Below are 27,193 nucleotides of genomic sequence, written 5' to 3' on the forward strand. Positions count from 1 at the left end.
TTCATCAATACTGCAAGTACCCACTCTTTCAATTATGTGTGTATCAATTTAGTTTTAATTTTGTTTAACTATGTTGTGGAAATGGGCTTCTATACTAAAACGCACTCTAGTTTGCAGTTATTTTATGTCAGAACTACTGTTTGTGACACTCAGTTTTGTTTTGTCTTGGCAGGGCAAAATTCAGATGTGGGTTGAAATATTCCCTAAAAACCTTGGCATTCCTGGACCACTCTGTGACATCACTCCTCGCAGACCCAAACAGTACAATCTACTGTCCTTCACATTAGCAAAACTGTTATCTGTGTGTGTTTACTGTTCTAATGCTGGCTTTTCATTGAAGGTATTTCCTGCGAGCTGTTGTTTGGAATACAACTGAAGTCATTCTGGATGAAACCAGCATCACAGGAGAAAACATGAGCGACATCTATGTGAAAGGGTAATCCATTCATGATTATATTAATTCTGGAGTAAGTAATTTATATTCCACTGCCATTTACAGTTTTTTTCTCAGTGGCTTTGGTGCATTTCTCACAACACTATTTACAGTTGCACAACAGTTAATGCATTTGTCAAAACAATTTGTGCACATCATAGTAGCAGTTTCTCATTCCTTCCAACAAATTGCAAATGCTTTTGGACATGCATCAATTGCTTTCATACAAGTCTCTGCTGTTTTATAACATTATCTTTTGCTTATGTCATGTCAGTCAAAATTAACTAAACTTGTGAATGCTGAATATTCATTCCTTATAAAACTAAAATTCCTCATTTCATTACTTGAGTCATTACACACAAAAATTTTAAACTAGTTGTCAGAATCTGTCAAGCAAATTTTATATAAAAAATATTTTTTTCCCTGAAAATGTCTTCTAAATTTAACATTTTATGAATGATTTACAGACCTGTGTATGTTGTATGTTCAGATCCAATATGTACTGCAATATTGTGTACAGTTGTGCACAGCTCTACTCAAAGGAAGTTTATGTTTGTTGTAAATAAGGGTTTATTTATTATTTGGCACAATGCTGTGAATAAATTAGAATTGTAAAGAGCAAATGCAGTAAAAATGTGAAACATACGTATTCAGTGTCTTGTACTCAGATACCTCAGTAAATGCAGTGATGACTAACTTAACTGTAGTTTTCAAATGGCTGTGCAAATAGTATATAGTGCTGTCTTGAGCATTTTCAGGAAGTGTCACAGAGACAGAGTAAACTGTCATAATAAAAACATGACTAAGCCATTTGACTATCTTGTTCATAAACAACGGTGTTGGGACTTTTCATCTTCCATTTTGCAGCTATCCATTCTGAGCAAGTGACACACTGTTGCAGGTTATCAACTAGGTTTTGCAGTTTGTACTAATTGTTTTAAGAAATGCCTTAATTGTTGTGCAGATGTAAATAATGTTGTGAGAAATGCACCAAAGCCACTGAGAAAAACTGTAATAGAAATGTGTTTCATATTTATTTGCACTTTTATAGGTGGATGCCAGGTATGGAGGAGGACAAGCAGAAAACTGACGTCCATTACAGATCTCTAGACGGAGATGGAAATTTCAACTGGAGATTCGTATTTGGATTTGATTATTTGCCAGCAGAACAGTTGTGCCTAGTGTCCAGAAAGGTTAGTGGTTTTAAGAAGTGATTAAATAAATGGATGGATGGATGGATGGATGGATGGATGGATGGATGGATAGATGATAAATATATATATATATATATATATATATATATATATATATATATATATATATATATATATATATATATATATATATATATATATATATATATATATATATATATATATATATATATAATATATGACTCTGTAGTCACAATTAACAATACATTTGATCTCCAGGAACATTTCTGGAGTCTGGACAAAACCGAGTTTAGGATCCCTCCTAAACTCACTATTCAGATTTGGGACAATGACAAATTCTCCCTGGATGATTACTTGGGTAAATGTCTTTTTCAAATCAACAACTTTATGCATTATTTTGGGTTTCCTTGTAGTTGTTTATGGCATATGCTCGGATCTCTAACAGCATGGCTTTCTCAAACAGGCACAGTGGAGTTGGATTTGCTTCACCTCATCCCTCCTGCTAAGACCCCTGAAAAGTGTTCTCTAAGCATGCTAACACAAACAGGCAAAAACCTGACGCCTTCATCGCTCTTCTCCCAGAAGTCAGTGAGAGGCTGGTGGCCTTGTGCTATGGAGGAAAATGGCAAAAAAGTCTTGGCTGTGAGTTTAGCATTCAGATAAAAAAGTTTAATTAAATTTTGGCAGTGCAATAAAATGATAACAGTTATTCTTGTAATAAAATTTTTTGCTTGCTTAAGCAAATTAGACAATTTATCAGTTTATGCGATCATAATTAGGTTTGTTTACATGCTGATATGTCTAAAAACAATACACTAAAAAATCCTTGTGTGTTTGTGCACACTTGGTGTAAAGCTCATTCTGATTCTGAAATCAATCATGTGCGAATCTCCAAAGAGAAGCACTTAAATTTATTGAAGAAAAAAAATGGGGATTTAGTTTAACTTTATATAAAAAGGTATTGTTTTATAAAAAAAAACATATGTAACCTTAAGCAAACAATAGAGTATAAATGAGGAGGCAGAACAAACAGAGTTGATGTTCACAACAGCACAGAGAAACAGGAGAAACACTGTGCCATGAATTATCCAGTTAAAATTTCATTCCACAGTTTTACCATGATTTACAATAGTATCATTAACTGCACAGGAGTTTTTTTAACATAATTTTATTATATTAATAATGTAAACATTATTGGCGGTTCATTCTGCTGTGGCGCCCCCAGATTAATAAAAGGACTAAGCCGACAAGAAAATGAATTAATGTAAACATTATTTAAGAACTAATGTAATATAATTTAAGTAATCATATAGTTTTTATTAAGCTAAAACATGTGCAGTGTATATTTATTTTAATACTTTATGTATTCTGGCAAGTGTTATTCAGACTAATAGTTCATTGTATGCAAATATTGTACCTCAGACCTGTGAAAAGTTCATCTTTTGATGTGTTTGTCATGTTTTGAAAGAAAAAAAGAGTCATTTATATGAACAATTCTCTAATTTTTGTATTAATTTCACATAGAAGCATAAAATCTGCCTTTATACTTGAAAGAAACTGAGATTTTACATTTTTTGTTATTATTATATCAACTAATATCAAAAATTGTATACCTGATAAATACGTGATTATTTTTTATGCCCACATCACCCAGCTTTACAGCAAGTACTGTATAAGTACAACAACAACAACATCAATTTTATTTAGAAAGCACCAACAAAAACAGCTATTGTTGACCAAGGTGCTTTACAGTCAAACCAAAAAAAAAAGAGAAACATTAACACTAAGGACAACATCAATTACACCACTGAATGAAATTTAGCATATCACAGCTAACCTTAATTCAAAACGAGAGAGAAAAGAGAAAAGGTGGACTGTGAGTTTGACTGTAAACTTATGCAGTTTAAAGGCTGTTCAAAGTTTTGGAACTGCAATAGCAAAGGTTCCATAGTTTCTGGGTGGATGACTTTACAGAATTAAGAATAGATAATAAATCAGACAAATATACTGGAGCTAAACCATTCGGAGCTTTAAAAACCAGTAGCTAGAGTTTAAATAAGTACTGTACAGGTTATACATTCACCATTTACTCACACTTAAGTGGCTCTAAACTTTTATGTCATTTTGTTGAACACAAAAAATGATAAATGTAAAAAAGCTAGCAATAATAGTAGAAACAAAAAGCACTATACACGTTTTTCCCAAACATTTTTTAGTATACCTTCCTTTGTGTTCAACTGAAGAAATACTGTAACTCAAACAGGTTTGAAACAAGTGAAAAATGAGTAAACAATATAATTTTTGGGTGAACTATACCTTTAACAATGTTGTTTTTGGGATGTCAGGGTAAAGTGGAAATGACTCTGGAGGTGGTAGAGGAGAAAGAGGCGGATGAGAGGCCTGCTGGGAAAGGAAGAGATGAACCCAACATGAACCCCAAACTAGAGTCTCCAAAGTAAGAACATCAGTGTTTGGTTGTTCGCTATAATCTTTCATTAAAGGATGTGAGTAATACTGTGTGTTGTACTATGTTCAAACAGCCGTCCAGATACATCTTTCCTTTGGTTCACAAATCCATGCAAGACCATGAAGTTCATCGTGTGGCGCAAATACAAATGGCTCTTCATTGGATTAATTATTCTCATACCTGTGATCCTGTTTATTGGAATCCTTTTGTATTCTTTCCCGGTAAGTGTTTTCCTGATATTGTAAGTTAATGTGGGAATTGATTAAAATTCTTATGTTAGGATCACTACAGTATATTATGTGTGTTTTTAAATATTTGCCCTTTCATCTCTTTTCAGAACTACCTTTCCATGAAACTCGTAAAGCCATTTTAATAGGAAAAATTCAAGATTTGGAAACTGCAACTTGCACTGGACACAGTCAATGGAGAAATTGAATTTTATTGATGTCATTCTCTGCAAAAAGACTTGAATCTTTTATATATGACAAGTGATATGCTTTTTTTTAGACAACACTGGGTTGGCAGATTGCGAATGCTGCTAAATGTTGCACTATATTACTTTGTACAATCTCTGAAAGTTGCTTTTTTTGTTTAATTGTTCATATACAGGAACGCGAATTAATAATACTTCTTAGTAATACTAATGTTAGGGTTGTTTTGTTGTTGTCATTTACAGTACAATCATTTTTCTATTCAATTAAATCCAAATGTATCTACTCTTTGTTCATTCTGCATTAGTCAACAGTTTCTTGTATTCATCTTTTTTAATATTAGCAATAGTAATTTTATGTAATTAGTAATTAAATGTTAAAAAGTAATTAAATGTAGATCTTTAACGGATAGAATGGGTCTATATTATGATGTCATTGATCAAATGTAATTTTCAAGAATTTGTAAATGCTTCAATTATTTAGTATTTAAATATTACAATATAGTTAAACTTTTTATAAGTATTTATTTTTTGTTAACAACTGTATATTGTTTTTTTTTTCCGGGAACAATAATATGAAACAAACAAACAAACAAATAAAAACAAAAACAAAAAAACAAGTACACATTTAGATCCCACTATTACCCATCCCACCCCTGGTAGACTTCATAAGATGAATAAATAAAAATAATGAAATCAACAAAATATTTTTTACAAAGATTTTTAAAAGGATGACCCAACATCAAAAGCTGAGTGGCACAAACTGACATTTTCGCATTAACACCATTACCATGTATACAAAAAGTTGAGAGTTCCATTAAAGACCAGGCCAAAGACCAGGCCAGACCAGGTTTGTCTCTCCATTGTGTGTGGAGGATTCCAACAGTTAAACGGACAAAGTGAGGTCACGAAAGTCATTGATGAAAAAAAGACGTGGAGTCAAACAAATCTCAGTGCTCAACAGATGATGTAAGTCCAACATTTTTTATAAAATATTTATAAATATATATTTATTTATTTATTAATTTATATATGTAAATTAAATGTTAAACTGTCATTAAAAAGTAGAATGTGTGTGTATGTGTCTGTGTAAAAAGCTGCCCGAATTTTTTCTATGAATGTATGTACACAGCAGTGTTATTTACTGTTATTCAGCAAATACTATAGCTTCTAGTAGGTTGTAATTTTTATATTTTTAGTTTTCATTTAAAAGTTTAATTTAAAGGTTCATTTAACTTTGTTTTGTTTTTGCTATTTTCATATTTTTTTCAACTATTTATTTGTTTATTCTCTTGTTCATTAATAGATCAAGGGGGCATTTTTAGGCTTATATTTTAGACTACATCCAATACATGAAATAAGTACAGATAAACTCCTGAAGAGGGAGCACTTGGGTCCCAGCAAATGGACAATTGACTTTAATGTAACAAAGGTGAATACACTATAAAGACATTAAAAGTATTTTAAGCTTAATATATATATATATATAGTAATTTAGAATTCAAATAAATTAAATAATTAATAATTATAATGATGTTGATGCCGAAGCATGCTAATAGGACTTTTTATTTGCCAGTAATCTGGGTTAAGCGCTTCCAGTGAGCTTCTGCGTTAGCCTGCCAATTCTAACGGGCAAGTGCGAGTAAAAGCCTTTTGTCTCGTTTTACGCTTGAACAACTAAATGAATGCCAAAGTTTATTGAACTGAGTGTATTTTAATTACATTACAACATCGATGCTGTAAAAGGAACCGTATAAAATGATAGAAAAGCTCACAATAACAGGTCACCGGAAGTTTATAAGTATGGGAACAACAGTAGCTCGGCATCCAATTATGTTCATCTGTCTCCGTAATCTAGAATCAGAATATCACACAGCACCAAAAATGTAAAAATATATATTTAATATGTTAATTATGTTTTTGTCCACAGCAGACCGCAGCTCGCCGTGACGCAAATTCCCGAGTCTGTCTGCTCCAATGAGGTGAGCCCTCTTCAGCGCTCACCATGACAACGAGACATCAGTGACGTGTCTTGTAAAAATTTGCATCTGCATTCCTATAAAGGTTGTCGGTTCTCTCAGCGTTGTCAGTTCGCTCGGTGTTGCTGTTTGTACTTGACCAAGGTGAGTTCAGTACCGACGATACGAGTGGAGCCACGCCAATCTCACGAAGTCCGCTTCGTGAAGCTTCACTCGGGCCCATCTGTGCTGTAGTTCCTTGCGGTTTGTGTACTTAAACGCAATATCGCGAAGAACATTATGTGTTTGTTGCTCGAAATGTGCCGCCGAGCAACATCCAGTGAACACTGGCATGGCCTGGCGCCCGGTTTTCTCGTGCACATGACCAAGAGGCAAAACCAAAGAGCTTAGAATGACAAATAAATAAATAAATAAATAAATAAATAAATAAACTTTGTTTCTTTTTGTTTTATTTGTCTTCTACAGCAATAAGTCATATAAGTCTGTTGAATGCATTTGTATGCAACATGGTTTGACAATACAGTAGTCTATCAAATAAATAGTTGTTATAAATGTACCTTCATTAGTCAACATTTGGTGTAGGTAATAAAAAGTTAATCAAATATGTCCTAAGATATAACGGTAATGTTAGCCTATAGTTGTTACATAACTGTATTTATTATTATTCTGTATGTTTAAAACTAGCAGATTTCCTATATATTTAACATGTCATAAACTTACTGTTATTCAAAAATTTGCTTAATAAAAGGTCCTAAGACAAGAAAGGGTATTGTTTTGGTTTTATATCAACCTATTGTAGGTTTTTAATGACTCAAATTAAGTAAAACGTCTCTTACTCAAGTACTTTTAGCATGCAAAAGTCAAATTTGAGTATATAAAATACAGTTTCCAACAAAAAAAAATTGTCTTGTGAAAATGACCAGTGTGGCGGTGAGAAAAAAAGTAAAGTCAAGTATATAATATATATATATATATATATATATATATATATATATATATATATATATATATATATATATATATATATATATATATATGTGTGTGTGTGTGTGTGTGTGTAATAGCTCAGATTAATTACAATTATACAGCGAGAAAAGAGGTAACGTTAAGTGTTAAACCAAAACGTCAAAAAAAATCACCAAAAAAAATTAAAGCTTTCACGTGACCAGAAACTATCCAATCAGCAGTAGCTCTACGACCCGGAACTGATGCCTTTCTCTGCACTCCTTTCAGTGTGTTTAATTTTTAGTGTGTGTTCTTCTTTCTGTTTTGATGGTGTGATAAATACGACACATCTTTGCATAAGTCGGCGCCGTTTTCCCGTCTGCTGGAAAAGAGCTCGAATATGTGTGTGAGCTGCACAACGACACGAAGACAAAGCAGAACAGGAGTGCAAGTATGATTGTTTGATTCGTGATCAAAGCGAGCAGACTGACAGTAAAGCAGCCTGACTGGTAGACTAATATCGGCCTGAAGTCTTGAAGCAGTATTTCTGATTTTCTAGCAATAATAATGGCGGTCACTTTTAATGTTTTAAAAATGTACGCGATTTTTTTTTTTTTTTTTGAGTGTGAAATTCAGCTACAGTCTGGAGATTTGTAGTTTAACGTTAACATCAGCTGTTATGATTTTTAATTTGGTTATGATTGTTATGATATCTTGAAACAAATATGTTAATCGGAAAGGTCTGACATATAATATTCTGAATTTATTTTTTAATCTAAAATGTATAACGTTATATTAATCTGGAAATCATCCAAACACTGACTTGGCTTTTGTTATCAGTTAGCTAGCTTAGCCTTTCACAACAACAGAATAAATCAACTGACTGTATACCTTTTTCAAATACATTGAGGTTCACCTTCTAAGTTTATTTCAGAAAAGTATTCTTAGCAAATTCAATTCGATTAAAGTCATATTAGCAATCATTGGTTTTCAAAAGATCAATATTGTTCACGGTTAATGTTGTCATACTTGCATGTCATTTCAGATCGAATATTCAAAGTAACAAATTGCCACTGTTAAAAAATGAACCAATGTGCGAATATAAAACCAACTTTACCCCAATTTTAAATATGCATGTCTTGATATAAAACATTCCAGTGTCATATGCAATGATCATGCTTTTAAGGGTATGTAAAGTTATGGAATTTGCTTCCTATATCGTTTACCATGGTACTTTGAATATTTGTTAAATACGACTTTAAAACATTAGCACTATTTAATTGATTGTGAACATCAATGTTGTTCTTTGATAGTCTTTGGCTGCGAATATGATTTTACTGTGCAAGGTATACTTTTCAAAAACAACACTATTAAGGAGAAAGTCTGAATGTGCAAATATAAAACCAACTTTACCCCGATTGCTTCTCTTTTTATTGTTGTAGAAAATAACTTTGGAATGTCAGAATTCTTGTTTTGTAACAATCCTTTCGTTTCTAGAAGATATTAGTTGTAGATTTCTTTTCCTGCAGAAATGAGTAACTAACTTTTATTTTTCACTTTTAAGTTTCATTTCTAAGTTTCACTTTTGTTTTTCACAGCAAGCAGTCTGGCAGACAGTGTATTTACGGTGAATATGGATTCATGTAATACAGAACCTAAGAGGTAAATTTATCATATTTCCTTTTTTTTTAATGGGTAAAAAAGTAGGGGTGTATAACCCCTGTATTTTAGTCTGTTGTTTAAGAAATTAAATTTTGTTTAATAAATTTTTATTTTTTGTTTCTGAATAAATCAGCCTTTTTGAATTAATATTTGATAATTCAGTGGACCCTTTTCACAAGCCTTTTATGATGCATTTAACGATCATCAGCATCTTAAATTCTTGAGAGTTTTTAATATTTAGATTTGAAAAAAAAAACACATGAACATTTATATGTATTCATGAATGTAATATATTATCTTTGCTTCAAATTACAAAAAAACTAATTACCGCTTGTGCGAACTGTTTCTAATGCACTGTCTATGGGACAGGACGGTACATTTGACGGTAATCTCCCCTCTGGCTGCCATCCTTTTTTGATAACATCATCGTGGAGTTTTTCTTTAAATGAAAATTTCCGCTACTGAGAAACACGAAAATGTGAAAAGGGCCTGGTAATCACATTAAGACATATAAATATTAATGAATTTAACAACGACTAGATGAACTAGTAACTAGATTTGCATCTGTGTGATGCATCAGTTCTCCATTCACACATCCTTTGTTGTGGTCTTGAGATATTAAAGATGCGAAATTCAAAGCCTTGTCAGAATAGTAAGTCATCCAGGTGTCGCCTATTGCAGCGGTTCTCAAACCTTTTTTATCAAGTACCACCTCAGAAACAATTTGTCTCTCCAAGTACCACCAAAATGAGCAGTATTGAAATACAGTAGCGTGGTAGGCCCAGTAAAGCAGCTACAACTCTGCACGGTTAAAAAAACGTGGCAGATTACCTCAGAAATATAGGCTATATGTCATTTATGGCATATTATATACATAATTTCGGTAAATTTTGAAATGTGTGTAGCATGTACATGACATATTTCATTCCTCTGCATACCACTAGAAGGAAGCCTGCGTACCACTAGTGGTACACGTACCACAGTTTGAGAACCACTGGCCTATTGTTTACTGACTATAATGAATTCAGACATACTCATACTGCTTACAAGCTCTTTTTCACCTACTGTAGAATAGAGAAATATTGAGTTATGCATATATAGATGCTCTAAGAGACTTAACACCATCTACTGGTGGTTTTATTGTCATATTTATGTATTTAAGTAATCCCAAAAAATAATTGTTACCATTTACTTGCCCTCAAGAGGTTCCATATTTTATTTGTTCAACACATAAGAACATATTTTGAAGAATGAAATAAAAAAACACTATGAATTAAATAGACATCTTTAAAAATGTCTTCATTTGTATTCAGCAGAAGTAAGAAAATGAAACGTATTTAGAACAAATGAGTGTAATGGCTTTTCAATTTTTGAATGAACTATATCTTTAAACCAATCAAGTTCCATGTACAAAATCAGTTAAATATTGTTTAATTGTAATGTGAACGGGACGCTGACAAGAAGTGCGGATCCAAATGCAGGGTTTATTATGCAGAGTTTGGTCAGGCAAGCAACTGTCAACACAGGAGCAAACAGATGTGTACGGACAGTCCAGAGTCATGGTCAATAAACAGACAGATTGAAAAAAGGCAGGCAGCAGCAACGTGAAACAAACAAACAAGGCAAGGGTCAAAGCCTGCAAGGCAAGGAAAACGCGTCATATTGCTCACAATCAGTATAACAAGACTCAACAAAGTATGTGTGTTTGTGTGCTGTATAAATAGCCCAACTAATCAGTCTTTGAGCAGCTTCAGCTCTGTAAATGTAATCAAACGGGATTAGGAACCAGTGTGTGTGGTGCATGACTGGAACTTGTAGTTCTTGAAATGGCAAATTTATAGTCTGTTAGTGATCTGTGTGTATACCAGTGATCTGCACAGGCTGAATCGCTGATGATCGTGACATTAATTATCATTATCGAATTGAAATATAATTTTGGTCAATTATACATCTTATTCATCTTTCATTTTTGTTTATCTTTTTTTCTTTACAGACATGAGGTTGACGTTACGATGTCTGATGATGCAGGAAGTGATGAGCCTGAAATAAATGAAAGCAATCAGACAGGCATGACTGACGATGAAAAGATATCTGAATTAACAAGAAAGCGTAAGGAGCAGAATGATGAATCTGTAAACCAGAACCAGTCCTCTTTGGCGAACTGTGAAATAGACACAAAGGGCATCATTTATAGAGATACACCTGCTAGTAATGATTCAAGTACTCAGACAAAGCCAAGCAATGGGGAAAGAGCATCTGAATCAAACTCACCAGATCCCAAGGTTGGCAAACTGACTTGTTTGTCTACAGAGAAATCAGAGACAAACCTCAGCCTGTCACTAAATGCAGGTGACACAACTGTTGAAGATGTGGAGATGAGTCCAGAGAGTCCAGTATGCCAAGCACCTCAGTCCAGCAATTCGGAGGAAAAATCTGTCTGCTCTGACCTGCCAGAGGGTCATTTGAGAGAAGGGCCAACAGAGGAGCCCAAACCCTCAATTCCCAGTCCAGAACCTGTTAAAGATACTGGAGATGACATCAAGGATGATTCTGATGTGGTACCTATGGAAACAAATGATACAGAGGAGCCAAATTCTTGTGCTGGTGCTTCTGTTTCTGACAATGTGCCCACCACTGAGCCTGATAGCCAGACACAGGCATCTTCGTTAAAAAGGTATTGTCTTTTTTTTATTATTTTTTTTATTTATTTATTTTTTTTGCAAATGCATTTCCTTAAAAGATATTTCTGTATAGTCATTGATACTGAAATAATGTGCAATTTAGGTGAAATATATTAAATGTAGTTATTGAAATGAATATTAATAATTATAAAACAAAAGTAATTTTTTAAATAATAAAATTGCATTTAAACATGTTCTTTCATTGCTAAATCCTGATTAATGCAAAATATATTTTGACTTTATTTTCTCTAGATTATAGAAATTTCACAGTTTAAATCACGTTATGTTTTTTTTTGTCATAGATCAGATTGGCCATAAAGGGGAGACACATGTAATTTGCTTTCTATTTACTACAAAAACAATACTGCGAAAACTTGTTTTAACAAACAGAACTTAGAACTTGTAATTTTATTAAAAATAAAATAAAGAGAGATAATCAGCTGAATAAAAATAAATTGTATTTGTGGTCATACAGTAAACTACAACCACTCTGTAAAAAAAATATATATTTTTTTTTTTTCTGTAATGAATTCAATGAATCTGGAACTTGACCCTAGTATTGGATTTTTAGGAGCAGAGGACAGTTCTAGCCGTAGAAATCAAACAAAAGCAATTCTATTTTGTATGTGTATTGTAAAAAAAAAAAATCATTTTACAAATGTGTAAATCTGATGCTGCCCCCACCTTTGAAATGTGGGCTAGAGAACTTGGAAATATGTTATACTTAGAAGAACTGAGATTCACACTAATTTACAAATTGTCCATTTGTAGCAAGAGAGGTCGGGTTTTGAGTTCCTTTTTGTAATAAGCTAAATTCACCGTCAGTACTTCCAAGAGAACTTTGATATATGGTCCATCTCTTTCTTGTAAGGAATTAGACAGAACTGTATGTATAAAGGTTTTTTCAACGGAAAAGAAAATAAAGTACTGTGAAAAATGTACTTACTACTACTGTTGCTGATAACGTTAAATGTATAAATCTAAAATTTTTTTTTTATAAAATTCATGTTTATTTTTAGTCTCATTTTCAATAAATAATTCAGTTATTCTCTCAAAAAAACTTGATGCTAGATGGATCATTTTTGAAGAATTATTCAGTGGCATCTTTTGATGACTGATTGTCGCCATCTATTGGTTGAATATTGTGATAGCTGCCTACAACTTTCACTTTTGAGCATATAATGGAGATTCTAATCTTTACCATAAACATCAGTGGATTCATCTAAATTATAAACTGTTATCCCAGTATTTCTGTGTTATTTGACTGTAACTTCATAACTAACTCAAAAGATTAAAAATGAATCACTTTCTTTTTTTTGTGTTTTTCATACACCGATTTGAGTGCAGCGATTCGAAGGATTAATAAACATATGCAAATCACTATCATTTTTAATTTATATTGCGTGGCTGTTGAGATTCCCATCTTTTAATAATTAATCAGGCAGCTTACACTAATGCATTAATGCAGGCTAAACAAGTAGTGGCAGAAAACACCTTTAATAACCTAAGAACCCATACTTGATACATTTAAAATGCAGTTTACTTTTGTTTATTGCTCAAGTCTTCAGTATCACATGATCCTTCAGAAATTATTCATACATGAATATGCTTGTTAATAAATCTTCACTATGTTACTTTTCTTATGTTGATAATAATAAAATAATAATAAGTATTGGTATTAGTTGTTGTATTAGTAGTATCTTAAGTGTTTAAAATGTTTATCTGAATAATCTAAATGTGCTTGTGAAATTAAATATTTAGTATCACTTGCAGTATCACATGTTAAATTATGAACATTACATCTAATTTATATTCATCCTTACCAAATATTAAATCATTTAATTAATTAGTATCACTCACCCCTTAATGTGTAGTTAAACTGTTGCATGGGCACTTCTGTAAGTGTAACCTAAATTATAATAAAGCAAATAACCTAATTTGTTGATTCCGTCCAGTGAGCAAGTGCCGGCGGAACAGGAGGAACCGGATTGGCGCGGGACCCCAATAGAGAATCTAAGGAGAATGCCAAAGTGTGGACAGACCCTGCCGCACCTCAGGGCAACAGACAATCACAGAGTCCTCATCAGGGTAAGACACGCTAACAGCTCAGTCTCCACACTGTGATGTTCTCAGCCAGAGCCTCAGGGTCTCCTGTCAGATTGAGTCTAATGCTGCTCTGGAGGTCCAAGCAGCTCTACGCTTCACCCACATCACATACAATTCAGTGTCTTGATGTTTTATTCAAAGAATTTGGACTGAAGTGGATGGATTGTACTTAAAATGTCGCTACTGATAAAAAAATGTTTGGTAACAGTTTATTTTTTAGTGTCTTTATACACATGATCCATTTACCTACAATAGTCATAATAGAAAAAGAAGTGATATGTTGGAAAATTACATGCAACAAACCATAAACATGACTTTCATTGCAGTCCTAAAAGTAAGTACATGTAGTAGTAGTAGTATTATTACTCATTTCTTAGATTTGTAGGTGCATGGTAACAAGGACACTATAAAATAAACAAAATAAGTACAAACTATTGGTTAAATTGTATGCAAGTGTTTGAGTGTGTAACATTTTTTATGATGATAAATATATAAAAAATATTTATATGATATATGATATGTGGAATTACATTTATAGACAGATCTACTTAAAGAAGGTCAAGTCCCTGTTCCTTATCCGACCAAATTCAGAGATTCTTGGGATGATATGAACGTAAAGATGCCTTGTTCAGAAAAGAACATGTTCCCTATGGAGAATGAGGTAATGTCTGCTGTTAAGTTAATGCTTGCCTGAAAATAATTTGAATGGAGATTGTACATGGTCTTGGTTAAGTTTGTGAGAGTAAATTTATGTTGAGTTTTATGAGAATTTTGTATACATACGTATATACAGTGCTCAGCATAAATAAGCGCATCCCATTTTAAAAATGATCATTAATAAAGTAAGTAAAATATTGAAAAAAAAAAATTCAAACTACAAAATTTCAAAAAAGTTTATACATATTTTTTGTTTCTCTTAATTTTTGCCATTTTTTATTCAATATTATTCCCTAACATAAATTTATATCTATATATATGCAATATATATTGCAATTGGAATACAGTTTCACAAGTTGAATAACTCTATTTGGCAGTTTTCTGGTGAGTATTCAGGTACAGTAATAACCAATTCTTACTTTGTATTGTCTTCTTTTCTAGTCCAAATGTTGAGAAAATTCTTTGATCAAGTAAAAATATTGTATTGTATTGTATTACCCAAAATTAAGAGTTTTATTTTTTAAAACAAGCAAAATGGTTTGCCATTAGAGTAAGTAAAATAATCTTGTTTTCACTTTGAAATGAAGATATTTGGACTAAAAACAAGACAAAAAAGAAAACCTTTTGTAGAGCATCCTGTAGAAAATATTAATTTAAATGAAAGATTTGTGAGGGGTGTGTTCATATTGGCTGAGCACTGTAGAATTTTATAGAAATATTTAAATTAAAATGCATGTTTAATTTATGCTTATCAAGGCTGTATTAAATTTTTTAAAAGTTAGTCATTAAAGTTTCAAGTGTCAAGTGATTATTTGACCTATTCATATAATACACAAGATTGGAGTTAGTGAGATTTTATTAAGGTTTTTAAGACATTTTAAAGAAGTTTTTTTGTTGTTTTTAAATATTACAGTAATGTAGAAAATGTGTGATTTTTGATCCTTAGTCAAATATGTTGATTTGCTGTTTAATAATCTTTTTTTTTTTTATCAATGTTGAAAACAGTGCTGCTTACTATTTTTGTGTTAACTACAGAAACTTTTGGTAGTTTTTTTTTTGTGTACTGTACTGTATGTTTTACATTAAATGCTCAAATTGCAGCATTTATAGAAACCCTTCGTAAGAATATATATTTCTTGGGTTACTTTTAATCTATTAAAATGCATCATTGCTAAATATATATATATATATATAATAATATAATATAATAAAAATATTTAATTATTTCAAAAAACTCTTACTGAACCCAAACTTTTAAACATAATTGTGTGTATCATGTGAAAATGATGTCTGTTTTTCAGGATGGAAGTGGAGTGCAAAGTCGGTGGGAGTTGATTCGTTCTGCTTTGGAAGGAGAATGCAAAAGTTCACTTGACATTAGGGTAGGTTTTATTTAATCTCTTGAGACATTTATGAAATGCATGTCAAAAGGTATAGGTCTAAACGTAAAAGTTGTGCTGAATGAACAAGAGATGAATCTATCCAGAGGGTGGCAGAATTGCTCTGTGCTATTTTCTTCCTTGCTTAAGCTCTTGTAAATAAAAAAAATTTAGTATTCATTTACTTTCATATTTAATTGCCAGTATTTTTTTGTTATTTATACATATTTATTTATATTTTGAATAAACCTTACAGGATGCAATATTGAGTTACAACACAGCGCATGCTAAACGATGGGACTTCACAGCTTTGAACGTCCTCTGCACTGAGGTAAGAAATATGTTGTTTTATTTTTGTTACAAGAACACTATATACTTTAGTATAAAATAGAGATGCCTACATTTATGTTCGTGTCCAATGGATTTGTGCTGCTTTTTCATCATGTGTTAATTTGCGAAACATTTGACTTATCCCATCTGGATGTAGTTCAAAGCATCCCAAATATTGTGCATGCAGATGGTTGATTTGCATTTGATAGTTTCATTAGTGCAAATGAAATCAGAACGTAATAAATTAAATCAACTTACACGAAACACTAATGAGTTTAAAAAAACTCTACATGCAAAAACAATAAGTCATTTTCAGGGCCAAATAGCCTCTTCAGACATTTTTTTGGTATTTCTGATAGCAAAAAAATCTCCAGATGTATGTACTGTATAATAATGTTGGCAGTATAGTAAATAAAAACTTAAAACATTAAATTAAAAAATAATGACTTTTTAACTTTAGGTTTAAAATGCAAATTTAATTGGATCCATTTGTTTGGCAAATAAAGCAAGTCTCTCATACAGTATATTACTTTACAAACTGTATTGTAAGTAAATCATATGCACATTTGCATATTAGTTAATAGCATTAAAGCTAAAGCTATATTAACCTATTATTTAACAGCAGAATTTACGTTACATATCCAAAGCTTGTGAAAACAAACATATAAAGCACACGTTAGTGCTTTTAATTTATAGTAGGTTATTTATGAAGAAATGTATCAGTATTGTAGGCCTATATGACATGGGCCTGTTGGTTAGAACGTTTCTGCAGTGTTTTGAATGTATCAAATTGTAAAAGTAGACTTTAAAAAAATAAATAAACAATATCCTACTTATTAATAATAATAACAATAATAATAAATTAATAATATTAATAATTATTATTATTATTAAGTAGAATTCTTTTCTTTTCTTAAATAATGGCCTATTGTAAATTACAACCATTAGCATAACGATTTATACAATTAATTTATAAGATTAGAGTGTTAATGTACTATGTTGATTTGCTGTTTAATAAATGTTTCTTGTTATTAATGTTGAAAACAGTGCTGCTTACTATTTTTGTGTAAACTACAGGACCTTTTTGTATCATTTACTTTGTGTACTGGACTGTATGTTTTAAAATAATGTTCAAATAGCAGCATTTATAGAAATCCTTGGTTAGATTATACATATCTTCACTGTCACTTTTAGTCTATTAAAATACATAATTGCTAAATAAAGTAAAATAAAAATGCATTAAATAAAAACATATTTATAAAAGAACATTTCTGCAGTGGTTTGAATGGGTCAAATTATAAAAGTAAAGTTAAAAAAATAAATAAACAATATCCTATTTAATAATAATAATTATTATTATTATTATTAATATAACAATAACAACAACAACAATAATAACAATGATAGCAATAATAATTATAAATTAATAAGAAGAATTATTATTGTTATTATAAAATAGGATTTTTTCTTAATTAATGGCCTACTGTAACTTACAACCATTAGCCTAATGATTTATATGATTCATATATGAGATAAGGGTGTTAATATGTTAGTCTGCTATGTTTTTTTGCAGCTCAATAAATGTACAGTTAACTAAATCTACTGTTAACTGAGAGGTTTTTATGTTTTAGAATAGAATATGGCATATTCTCAATAATATTTGTAACAGAAACATTGACCCTATATGTACTGTTTACATACAGTTGATGTCAGAATTATTAGCCCCCCTGTTTATTTTTTCCCCAATTTCTGTTTAACGGAGTGAAGATTTTTTTCAACACATTTCTAAACATAATAGTTTTAATAACTAATTTCTAATAACTGATTTATTTTATCTTTGTCGTGATTACAGTAAATAATATTTGACTAGATATTTTTAAAGACACTTCTATACAGCTTAAAGTGACATTTAAAGGCTTAACTAGGTTAACTAGAGGGCAAGTTATTGTTTATTGTTTGTTTGTTCTGTAGACTATTGAAAAAAAATAAAAAGGGGTTTAAAGGGGCCAATAACTTTGTCCTTAAAATGGTTTGTAAAAAATTAAAAACTACTTTTATTTTAGCCAAAATAAAACAAGTAAGATTTTCTCCAGATGAAAAAAATATTATCAGACATACTGTAAAAATTTCCTTGCTTGGTTAAACATCATTTGGGAAATATTTAAAAAAAAATAAAATAAAAATCAAAGGGGGGCTAATAATTCTGACTTTAACTGTATGTTTCAATTAATTTGGAAAGCGAGTGCATGTTTTTATCAAACTAATATTGAACTTTTTTTTAATTGCGTGTGCGTGTAAAACAATATATTTTGCACAAAAAAGTATGGGGTTTTTCTCTAAAGTAGTTGTTACTCCACCCCGTTTAGAGCGTCATTATAGACATTTTACGTTGTAACTAACATGGTTCAAATGATGGATATGCAGCAAAGCAGCTATGGTTTTGGAAAACACTCATCACTACATTGTTCTTTTCTCAATCGATGCATCATACTATGATAGTTTAGCCACGAGTTATGTTGCTGTTTGGGAAACACACCCCAGGTTAACAGCATTACATGCTTGCACAATAAAACAGTATTCATCAAAAAAAGGTCAAAATGAATTGTGTTGTGCACTGATCCTACTATAATCCAGTTAATAAATATATTAAATGGCCCTGATTGGTTACATTTGATTACATAATGCATTTTGGCCAACTATTTCATAACCGCAGCTGCCATAAAATGAAGTCTCTAATGTTGTGGTGCTAATGAAACATAAAGTCTTTGTGATGTGTCACGGGTGCGAGCAGAAGGCCCCATGATACTAAATATGTTTCATCATTGTTCAGTCAGACTGGTTTGAATTTACTGGCGCACTTAAGGCATTACACTCTTCAGTCAAATAGAGGAAGCAGGTTAAGCCTCCAAGTGGATGCGCACCAAGCCGTCCGCGTCTGCCCCTTCTGCTGCCTCGTCCCCGGGGGTCTCTTTGCATCCAGCAGTAGTCAATTAAGACAGAGGTGGGCACTCAGCATAACGAGCAGCAGCTGGCAGAGGAAGGCCAGGGAGACGAGGGTCCTGTTTACTGCAAATAAACACACTCAACAGATGGGCCACGCTCTTCCACATAGCCAGAAGCTGCTCTTAATGGTGGCTCTGATAGGGAGGTGACTTAAGAATGCTTGAGGTTGAGTGCTCTTATTTCATAAAGGTCTTGATTTAAAATTGGGCTCAGTGGCGGTTTTGTGGGGTCTGGGGTAATCATTTAGCACCTTTAGGTGAACCATGAGAGTATGGATGAGACAAAAAATTGGGAATTAGACTTGGTGTAGTCATACTTATGTTCAGTTGTTTTTACTTAACAAAATTGAGTTTTGCAACCAAATGTGCAGCAAATTGTTCGAAATAAGAACTTTTGAGAATTCAGAATAGCTAATTTTTTATATACTTTTTAATGCCAAGATATTGAGTTTCAGATTAAATTATGATTTTAAACAAAAGAGAAACAGATTAGATATTCCATTTTGAGTTTTTGTGTTCTCGAATTAATAAAGATATGTTTTATTTATACTTGGTATACTTGTAGTTATTATCCTTGGTGTGAACAGACCTTAGAGAAAGCTGGTCTTGAATGTAATGTTTTTTTTTTTTTTTTTTTTTTTTAAGAATTATTAGTATTATTATACATTTCAACTTGCACTAACATCATGGGAAGTGTTTATTAATCAGATAGGATCAGTACACCCTTCAGTTTGTAAAAAAGTTAAAACATTAATAATAAAAATGTAGATGTAGACATATAAAGCTGTAAATAATGTATTTATTAATTTTCAAATAGACTCTAAGACAAGGACAAAAAAAGAGGAGAAAAAATAATAAAAACATTAACATACATATTCATACTTCACCAACCATCACCAATTTAGACCTAAATTAAGACCAATTATTCAAACCATCTCATATTTCTGGAGGTGTACAGCCATGTGTAACAAATCCAGATCCCATCTCCCATGACACATTCAACATTTTGCTGTGTGGATTAAATAATCCAGCGGTATATTCAAGTATAACCCATTGCCATAATAACTTTGTAGGAGCTTTATCTGTTATCCAATTCAGAAAAATGCGTTTTCATGCACAAAATGTTATACACTTGCTGTTTTTGTTTTTTTGGCTGATAGTAATGTCACTATATAACATACAACATACGTTTTAGATCACAGCTAATATTAATAGATAAAATACCATTATTTAGGTTAAAGTTAAGTAAGGTACACAAGGTTAACTGTGGAAACATTTTTTTGTGGGGCAAAATGTAAACAAATCCACAAAATTGAGATTTTCTCTAATGCTTGTATTCCAGTCAGTCACATATATTCACCTCATTGACTAATAGAATGCTTTGAAAGTGACTCCTGTGCAAGCTTTGCTTTATACAAACTGCACTTTTAAGGCTAGATGGTGAACATTTTTGGTTTGTTTGTTTCTGTGTTTTATAAATTTTAATGTACCTTTATTTCTGACAATGGCATGCTTACAGGAGAAGGGTCTTGCTGCAGACCGAAGGTTGCCGGTATATTACCTCTACATGTCTCATAAGTAGGGATGAGTTTGAGATCTATCGCCTTCTGAAAATCTGAAAAACTTTCTTTCCAAAACCACAATACATTTCCTGGGTTCCCACTGGCCATGGAATGTAGGGAATAGCATGGAATTTTAAAAAGTCTATTTCAGTAATCAAGAAATTTTCATTTTCTTATTGTTATTTTTAGTCGCTCAGTATTTAGCACTATCACCTCACAGCAAGAAGGTCGCTGGTTCGAGTCCCGGCTGGGTCAGTTGGTATTTCAGTGTGGGGTTTGCATGTTCGCGTGGATTTCCCCCACAGTCCAAAGACATGCACTATAAGGGAATTGAAAAAACTAAATTGGCTGTAGTGTATGTGTGTGTGAATGTGAGAGTGTATAGGAGTTTCTCAGTACTGAGTTGCAGGTAGAAGGGCATGCGTTGTGTAAAACATATGCTGAATTCGTTGGCAGTTCATTCCGATGTGGACTAAAATGAATGAATGAATTACCTAAAATTTTTTTCTATACCGTTTTTTATATATCATGTTGTTTCACACCTATTTTTATGGTAAGTCTAGAACTAACCCCTGATTCACATGGCGCGTCATTGTCAATGCTTGATGATTGTCAATGCCATAGTAGCGTCAGCCAATAAATTTGAACCGCAATTGGCTAAAGCAGTGAAAAAAATTATTCAAAGATGATTCCATAGATTTACTAAATGTTTTTTTTTTTTAAAGTTAAGTGGTTGTAAACAAATTATTTGGGTTGAATTCAAGCCAACAAATGAATATAAACATTACTAAATTTAATTTGTTTAAATAACACATACATTTTTTGCAACAGTTTTGCAGACATCATTTTCTTTGGTGTGTCTAAGCTCGGGTATTTAAATAAAGCGAACGTGCCAGGGAATTACTTGTCGTCAAAATGACCACTTTAAAAAAAGTAGATGATAAAAAAGGTAAGATTGTAAAGCTGCTATTAAGCTATAAAACATCGCAGAGGGAGCACTTCATGCCCACACAAAATATAGTTCCTTAGATTTCTCTCAAGACTGGGGTAAATTATCCATCGTAGCTAAAACCATTTTAGTATTATGTTATTTTAAACATTTTTATTGTTTATTATTAATAAACATGTGCGCCAGCAGCCTTTTCTGTTCATTGGATGTCATGGCAAATTTAACTTTTTAATCCATGGTAGCCAGGAATTTGATATTTATCTATAATATAAAGGGCACCCTGCATTTCATACATGTACAGCTGCTGGTGTGGTAATTGTATTAGTCCTCAGTACTTGGGACTTTCCCAAGGGTACTATGATGGAAGTCTTTGAACTGCACCGCATAGGTCGCATCTTAGATTAATAGTCAGAAGCCATTTCTGCATTACAGTGCTCTTCTTATTTATGGCTCCGGTCATGACGTCAGAATGTCCCCTCCTTACTTAAGATGATTTGATAAAATAATCTCAGACCGGTGTAAATCAATAGCTGTCTGTGACTTTTTATGGCTGTATCAAATTTAATTAGCCGCAGCCATTAAATCTATAAGAGAGCCAATCAAAGCCATTAGCAAAGTGCACTGTGTTCTAATGAAGCATGCTCGAGTGGAGCGGCTCCTTAAACTGTCCACTTAAGAGCCTGAGCTGGTTCTGTGCTCTTTGGCTCAGTCAGATGCAATGCAATCTGTACCTGTGCTTCCATCATTTTATTAAAGTAAAAAAAAAAAAAAACTGTTTTCGTAAGCATACGTAAGCCCTTCAGGGTCATCACTATTAATGAAATGCATAAATGATAAGATAAGCTCTTTTGCATTGAGGATTCTATATGTTTTGATGTAGATATGAATTAATGTTGTGTCTTTTTCAGTGCTTGCAGCTGTTTTTAATATGCTGCTGATAACACATACATCCCTTGTGTATTGTTAACATGTTAGTGTGATTGAATATTATGGTATTATGTGCATCTTTGTGGTGTATATGTACATGATATGCTTTCCTAAATATATGCAAGAACGACCGGCCTTGTTTTCCCTAGATCATCAATAGAGGGCACTGGTATGTCAGTTTGGAAATCTGGCTATTGATTTTCAGTTTGTGATTAAATGAAACATCACTGAACAGCAGTCAGTTAATAGCTGTAAGAGGCTTCGGAAGCGTTCATGCCAAATATGTGCTGTGGTAAACTGACAAATCAAATGTTAGGATTTTTTACAGCATAATATAGAGCAACAAGACCATATCAGGGTATAAAATCATCTTAACACACTGCTCCTGCATCTGCTTTGTTTTTTGTGAATGAAACAAAATATCAGTGCAGGCTTGACATCAAAGAGAGAGAGAAAGAGAGAGAGAGTTAGAGTTTAGTCTGATTTTTTAATTTATTTAGGTATTTTTTTATTTATTATTCTAACTATTATTATTTTATATTTTTGCTACTAATATTTACTGTGTTTACTATGTTTTTATGCATGTTCTTTTTAATTTAAAGTTTATAAATGCTTTGGCAATATAACATTTGTCATGCCAATAAAGCAATTATTGAATTGAGAGAGAGAGAGAGATGCTATAGATATTATTGTTTTCATTTTATTATTGTTTGCATATATGAGTATTTTCTATAGCAATAGTAAAACTATGTTTAAACTCTATAAAATGGCTCACTTATTCATATGCAATCTTAACTTTGTTAATATAAACAAGTAGTAATAATGCAATTTATATTATATATTTATAAATTGTATGTAATCTTGACATGAAATGTACAAGTTTTGTGTAATAGAACCAGGAATCATCAAAGCGTGCATGGGTTTCCTCCGGGTGCTCCAGTTTCCCCCACAGTCCAAAGTCATGCGCTATAGGTGAATAGAATAAACTAAATTGGCCGTAGTGTATGTGTATGAATGAGCTTGTATGGATGTTTCCCAGCACTGGGTTGCAGCTGGAAAGGCATTTGCTGTGTAAAACATATGCTGGATAAGTTGGCGGTTCATTCTGCTGTGGCCAGTCGAAACTAACTTTTAAAATAAATTTCTATAAATATATTTTTAAAAAATCAATGTATACAAATAAATTATTAATTACTTAATTTAGTCAGATTAAAGTTGGATGAAAACTATACATAAATTAATTACGGGTTAGGGCTACAGTATTGGGAAAAAATCATTACTGTCTGTTATTGTTCTTCATATTGTAATTATGAGCATTATTGTTGCCTAATAAAATTTGTTAAACGTGACTACACATGCAAAACATTACTGATAATCTATCAAAACTATACAACCCCCCGTTATAAATATTGAAATGAACCCTGCACTCATGTATTCAGCTATTTAATCTTTATGAGACGTTTAGGAATATGCCGAATTTAGTATGTGAGTGTGTTCTCTCAACTCTGGTATTCTTATGTCTCTGATTGGCTACTGCATTTATAAGTACAACTGAATCCTGTGTGATTGGTTATAAGGCTCAGCAATAAAAAAAGTGAACCTAATGCAACATTTGAAGATCTAAATGCATGCCAATTTGCAGATTTCTTTATTCCTTTTTGCATGTCTTTTTTTTATGCAGCAGTCAAATAAAAGATTAATGTGGATTTAATTGTACATCTATCCAAAATATGGGGGGTATTTTTGTTTACTTTGGTGACATATTTGTGGCAAGTTCAGGTTAATTTTCAACATTTTGAATTTACATGTTTGTAGTTGTCCATTGGCTAGATATATTATTTCTAAGTGAATGCTGAAGTACACAAATCGTTACCATGGAGGATCTATCTGTGTTCTGAATGATTTTGAGAGATTGAGCTTCAAAGTTTTTGCATTCCATATAGCAAATAGCATGTGTGTAACATTTTTTTTTAAAATAAAATGTCCTAAAATGTAAACAACTTATTAAAAAAAACATCCTATAATTTAAATAAGATGTCATTTCGTAAGATTTTGTCAATAACCCTTTTTTTGACAAAAATGTCAGATAGAGCCTTATAATTCTAAGGTGACGAAATGTCTATGATAAGGATTAACATAGAGTAAATCATATGTTAAAAGTAGCATGATTCTTTATCACTTACATTGATACACCAGTCACTGCAGATATGTATTTTAAATAAAAGTTTTTAAAAAATGCTGATTTATCCAGTAATGACAAAAGTGAAGATGCTGAATCATTTATTTGTTTGTTTGTTCATTAAATCATTGATTTAAAATGACAATAATACATGTAATTGAATTGTACTTAAGAACAATTAATACATTTTCAAAACCAGTAGTAGCATAAATAACTTTTTTATTTAGTTATAGTTTATTGTACATTCTGTGAGAATAACCATCTTGAATTTTTTCTCCAAAATAGAATAGTTATACCTTTCATACCTTTCAGTGACACTTGAAGGCATGAGTGGACATAGTGTAAAATGTATGGTGAAACAAGCATGTTTCTTTAATTAATCTCATTATCTGTGTTTTGTTTTAATTCAAATTGAAGAGTAGAAATCATAATAATTCTCAATAATGTGATTTCATTTAAATGGATTCACAAACATTCAGTAATTCAATATGCATTGTTTATGTTTTGTTTGCTTGGGATGTAACACCAGCTCGTAACTATAAGATGTGCAAATAGAAATTCTCTCTGACTTCTTTAAATTGTATCTGTTACTGCAGGACTCCAATAATTGTCACAAAGTTGAGTGGCTGCTATAGGATTTTGATTGACAACAGAGGTGGAATGGCTATGGAAAGAAGCAAAATACAAATTAGGAGCTGTCTCGTCATAAATTGTAGTTGAGCCTCAGCTCTAGCCTGAAATGAAAGTGTCAGAGCAGTGGGCTCTGATAAATTCACACTGCTGGCTCAGTGCACAGAACTCCACTTCCAGCCTCTAGTCCTGTACAAACGCCTTCGCCTACACAACCATCTCATCCCAGTGCCTCAGAATAGTGGGATTCCCTGCAGCCATCATCACACTATGTTTTTGTGAGCATACTGAGATACAAAACAAAGCTTATTATATAAAATCATTTTAAGGGTGGAATTAGTTGGTCAACTGTTTTGCATACACAGGACAGGTTTATTGTATTGTTTTGTTTTGTTTTCCTTGGACATGTTGCAGATTACTGTACAGTTAAGTTTTGGAATCTTTTGCTCTCAAAAGAATGAGTTTTAACCAAACGTGTGATTTGTAAGAAATATACTACCTGACAAAAGTCTTGTCACCTATCCAAGTTTTAGGAACAACAAATAATAACTTGAGTAGTCACAGCCATGTCACCCTGCAGGCCAAGACCGGTTACTCATTGAAGCTAAGCAGGGCTGAGCCTGGTCAGTACCTGGATGGGAGACCACTTGGGAAAACTAGGTTGCTGTTGGAAGTGGTGTTAGTGAGGCCAGCAGGGGGCGCTCAACCTGTGGTCTGCTTGAGTCCTAATGCCCCGGTAAAGTGAAGGGGACACTACACTGTTAGTGAGTGCCGTCTTTCGGATGAGACGTTAAACCGAGGTCCTGACTCTCTGTGGTCATTAAAAATCCCATGGCACTTCTCGTGAAAAGGGCAGGGGTGTAACCCCGGTGTCCTGGCCAAAGTCCCTCTATGGGCCCGTACAATCATGGCCTCCCAGTCATCCCCATCCAGAATTGGCTCTATCACTGTCTCTCCACTCCACCAATAGCTGGTGTGTGGTGAGCGCACTGGCGCCGTTGTCCTGGGGCTGCCGTCGCATCATCCAAGTGGATGCTGCACACTAGTGGTGGTGTGGAGAGACCCCATCCCCCCACCCCTTCATGCGCTTTGGTTGTATGGCCATACACAATAAATGCGCTATATAAATACACATTACATTGACTTGAAGTTGATCATTTCGTATCTGAAGTAACTTATATGAAAGGCAAGTACCTCTAGATTTACCAAAATAAAATAAGATCAGGCTTTGATTTCAAATGTTTTAATTAGGTCAGTGAGGTCTGACTTTGCTTAGACAAACGTCTTGTCACTTAACAGAAATTATTGACAATATAAAATATAAAGTCATGGTGCAGTGGAAAAAGAACGACTATTGTGTATGTGGACGACTGCATCCATACATCTCTGCAATGACTCAAATAACTAATTGATCAAACCATCTGGAATGACAAAGCATTCTTACAGGACTCCCAGAGTTCATCAAGATTCTTTGGATTTATATTCAATGCCTCCTCCTTCATTTTACTCCAGAAATGCTCAATAATGTTGATGTCTGGTCACTGGGATGGTCAATCTTGGAGCACCTTGACCTTCTTTGCTTTCAGTAACTTTGATGTGGAGACTGAAGTATGAAAAGTTCAACAGATGATTCATCAGGAAAATCTACTTTCTGCCACTTTTCCAAATTATCAACAAGAAGTCAAATTATTATTTGTTGC

General features: G+C 32.6%; 2 protein-coding genes across 5 annotated transcripts in view; both read left to right on the plus strand.

Moving 5' to 3' along the window:
* The window catches only part of myofl (myoferlin like), a 50,681-nt gene extending 45,890 nt beyond the window's left edge, over positions 1 to 4,791 (plus strand). The window contains exons 46-53 of the mRNA XM_087279405.1: positions 173 to 261; positions 341 to 436; positions 1,485 to 1,626; positions 1,867 to 1,966; positions 2,072 to 2,250; positions 3,954 to 4,063; positions 4,149 to 4,296; positions 4,413 to 4,791. Of these exons, the coding sequence (XP_087135531.1) occupies positions 173 to 261; positions 341 to 436; positions 1,485 to 1,626; positions 1,867 to 1,966; positions 2,072 to 2,250; positions 3,954 to 4,063; positions 4,149 to 4,296; positions 4,413 to 4,448 (900 nt within the window). The 3' untranslated portion in view covers positions 4,449 to 4,791. The remainder of the gene's footprint in view (positions 1 to 172; positions 262 to 340; positions 437 to 1,484; positions 1,627 to 1,866; positions 1,967 to 2,071; positions 2,251 to 3,953; positions 4,064 to 4,148; positions 4,297 to 4,412) is intronic.
* Positions 4,792 to 7,715: 2,924 nt separating this feature from the next.
* Positions 7,716 to 27,193, plus strand: part of parga (poly (ADP-ribose) glycohydrolase a) — a 55,949-nt gene continuing 36,471 nt past the window's right edge. For 3 of the 4 annotated variants that reach the window (XR_015506007.1, XR_015506008.1, XM_087279474.1), the window contains exons 1-7: positions 7,716 to 7,880; positions 9,028 to 9,091; positions 11,085 to 11,765; positions 13,728 to 13,860; positions 14,417 to 14,539; positions 15,837 to 15,917; positions 16,171 to 16,245. Coding sequence is in view for 1 of the 4 variants with exons in the window: in XM_087279474.1 (XP_087135600.1) it covers positions 9,063 to 9,091; positions 11,085 to 11,765; positions 13,728 to 13,860; positions 14,417 to 14,539; positions 15,837 to 15,917; positions 16,171 to 16,245 (1,122 nt within the window). In the remaining 3 variants the exon portion in view is untranslated. Of the gene's footprint in view, positions 7,881 to 9,027; positions 9,092 to 11,084; positions 11,766 to 13,727; positions 13,861 to 14,416; positions 14,540 to 15,836; positions 15,918 to 16,170; positions 16,295 to 27,193 lie in introns of all 4 variants that reach the window. The other variant, XM_087279475.1, reaches the window with a different exon arrangement.

Source organism: Danio rerio, chromosome 13 (assembly GCF_052040795.2).
Source record: "Danio rerio strain M-AB ecotype USA chromosome 13, GRCz13ab, whole genome shotgun sequence".
NCBI classification, from domain to species: Eukaryota; Metazoa; Chordata; class Actinopteri; order Cypriniformes; family Danionidae; genus Danio; species Danio rerio.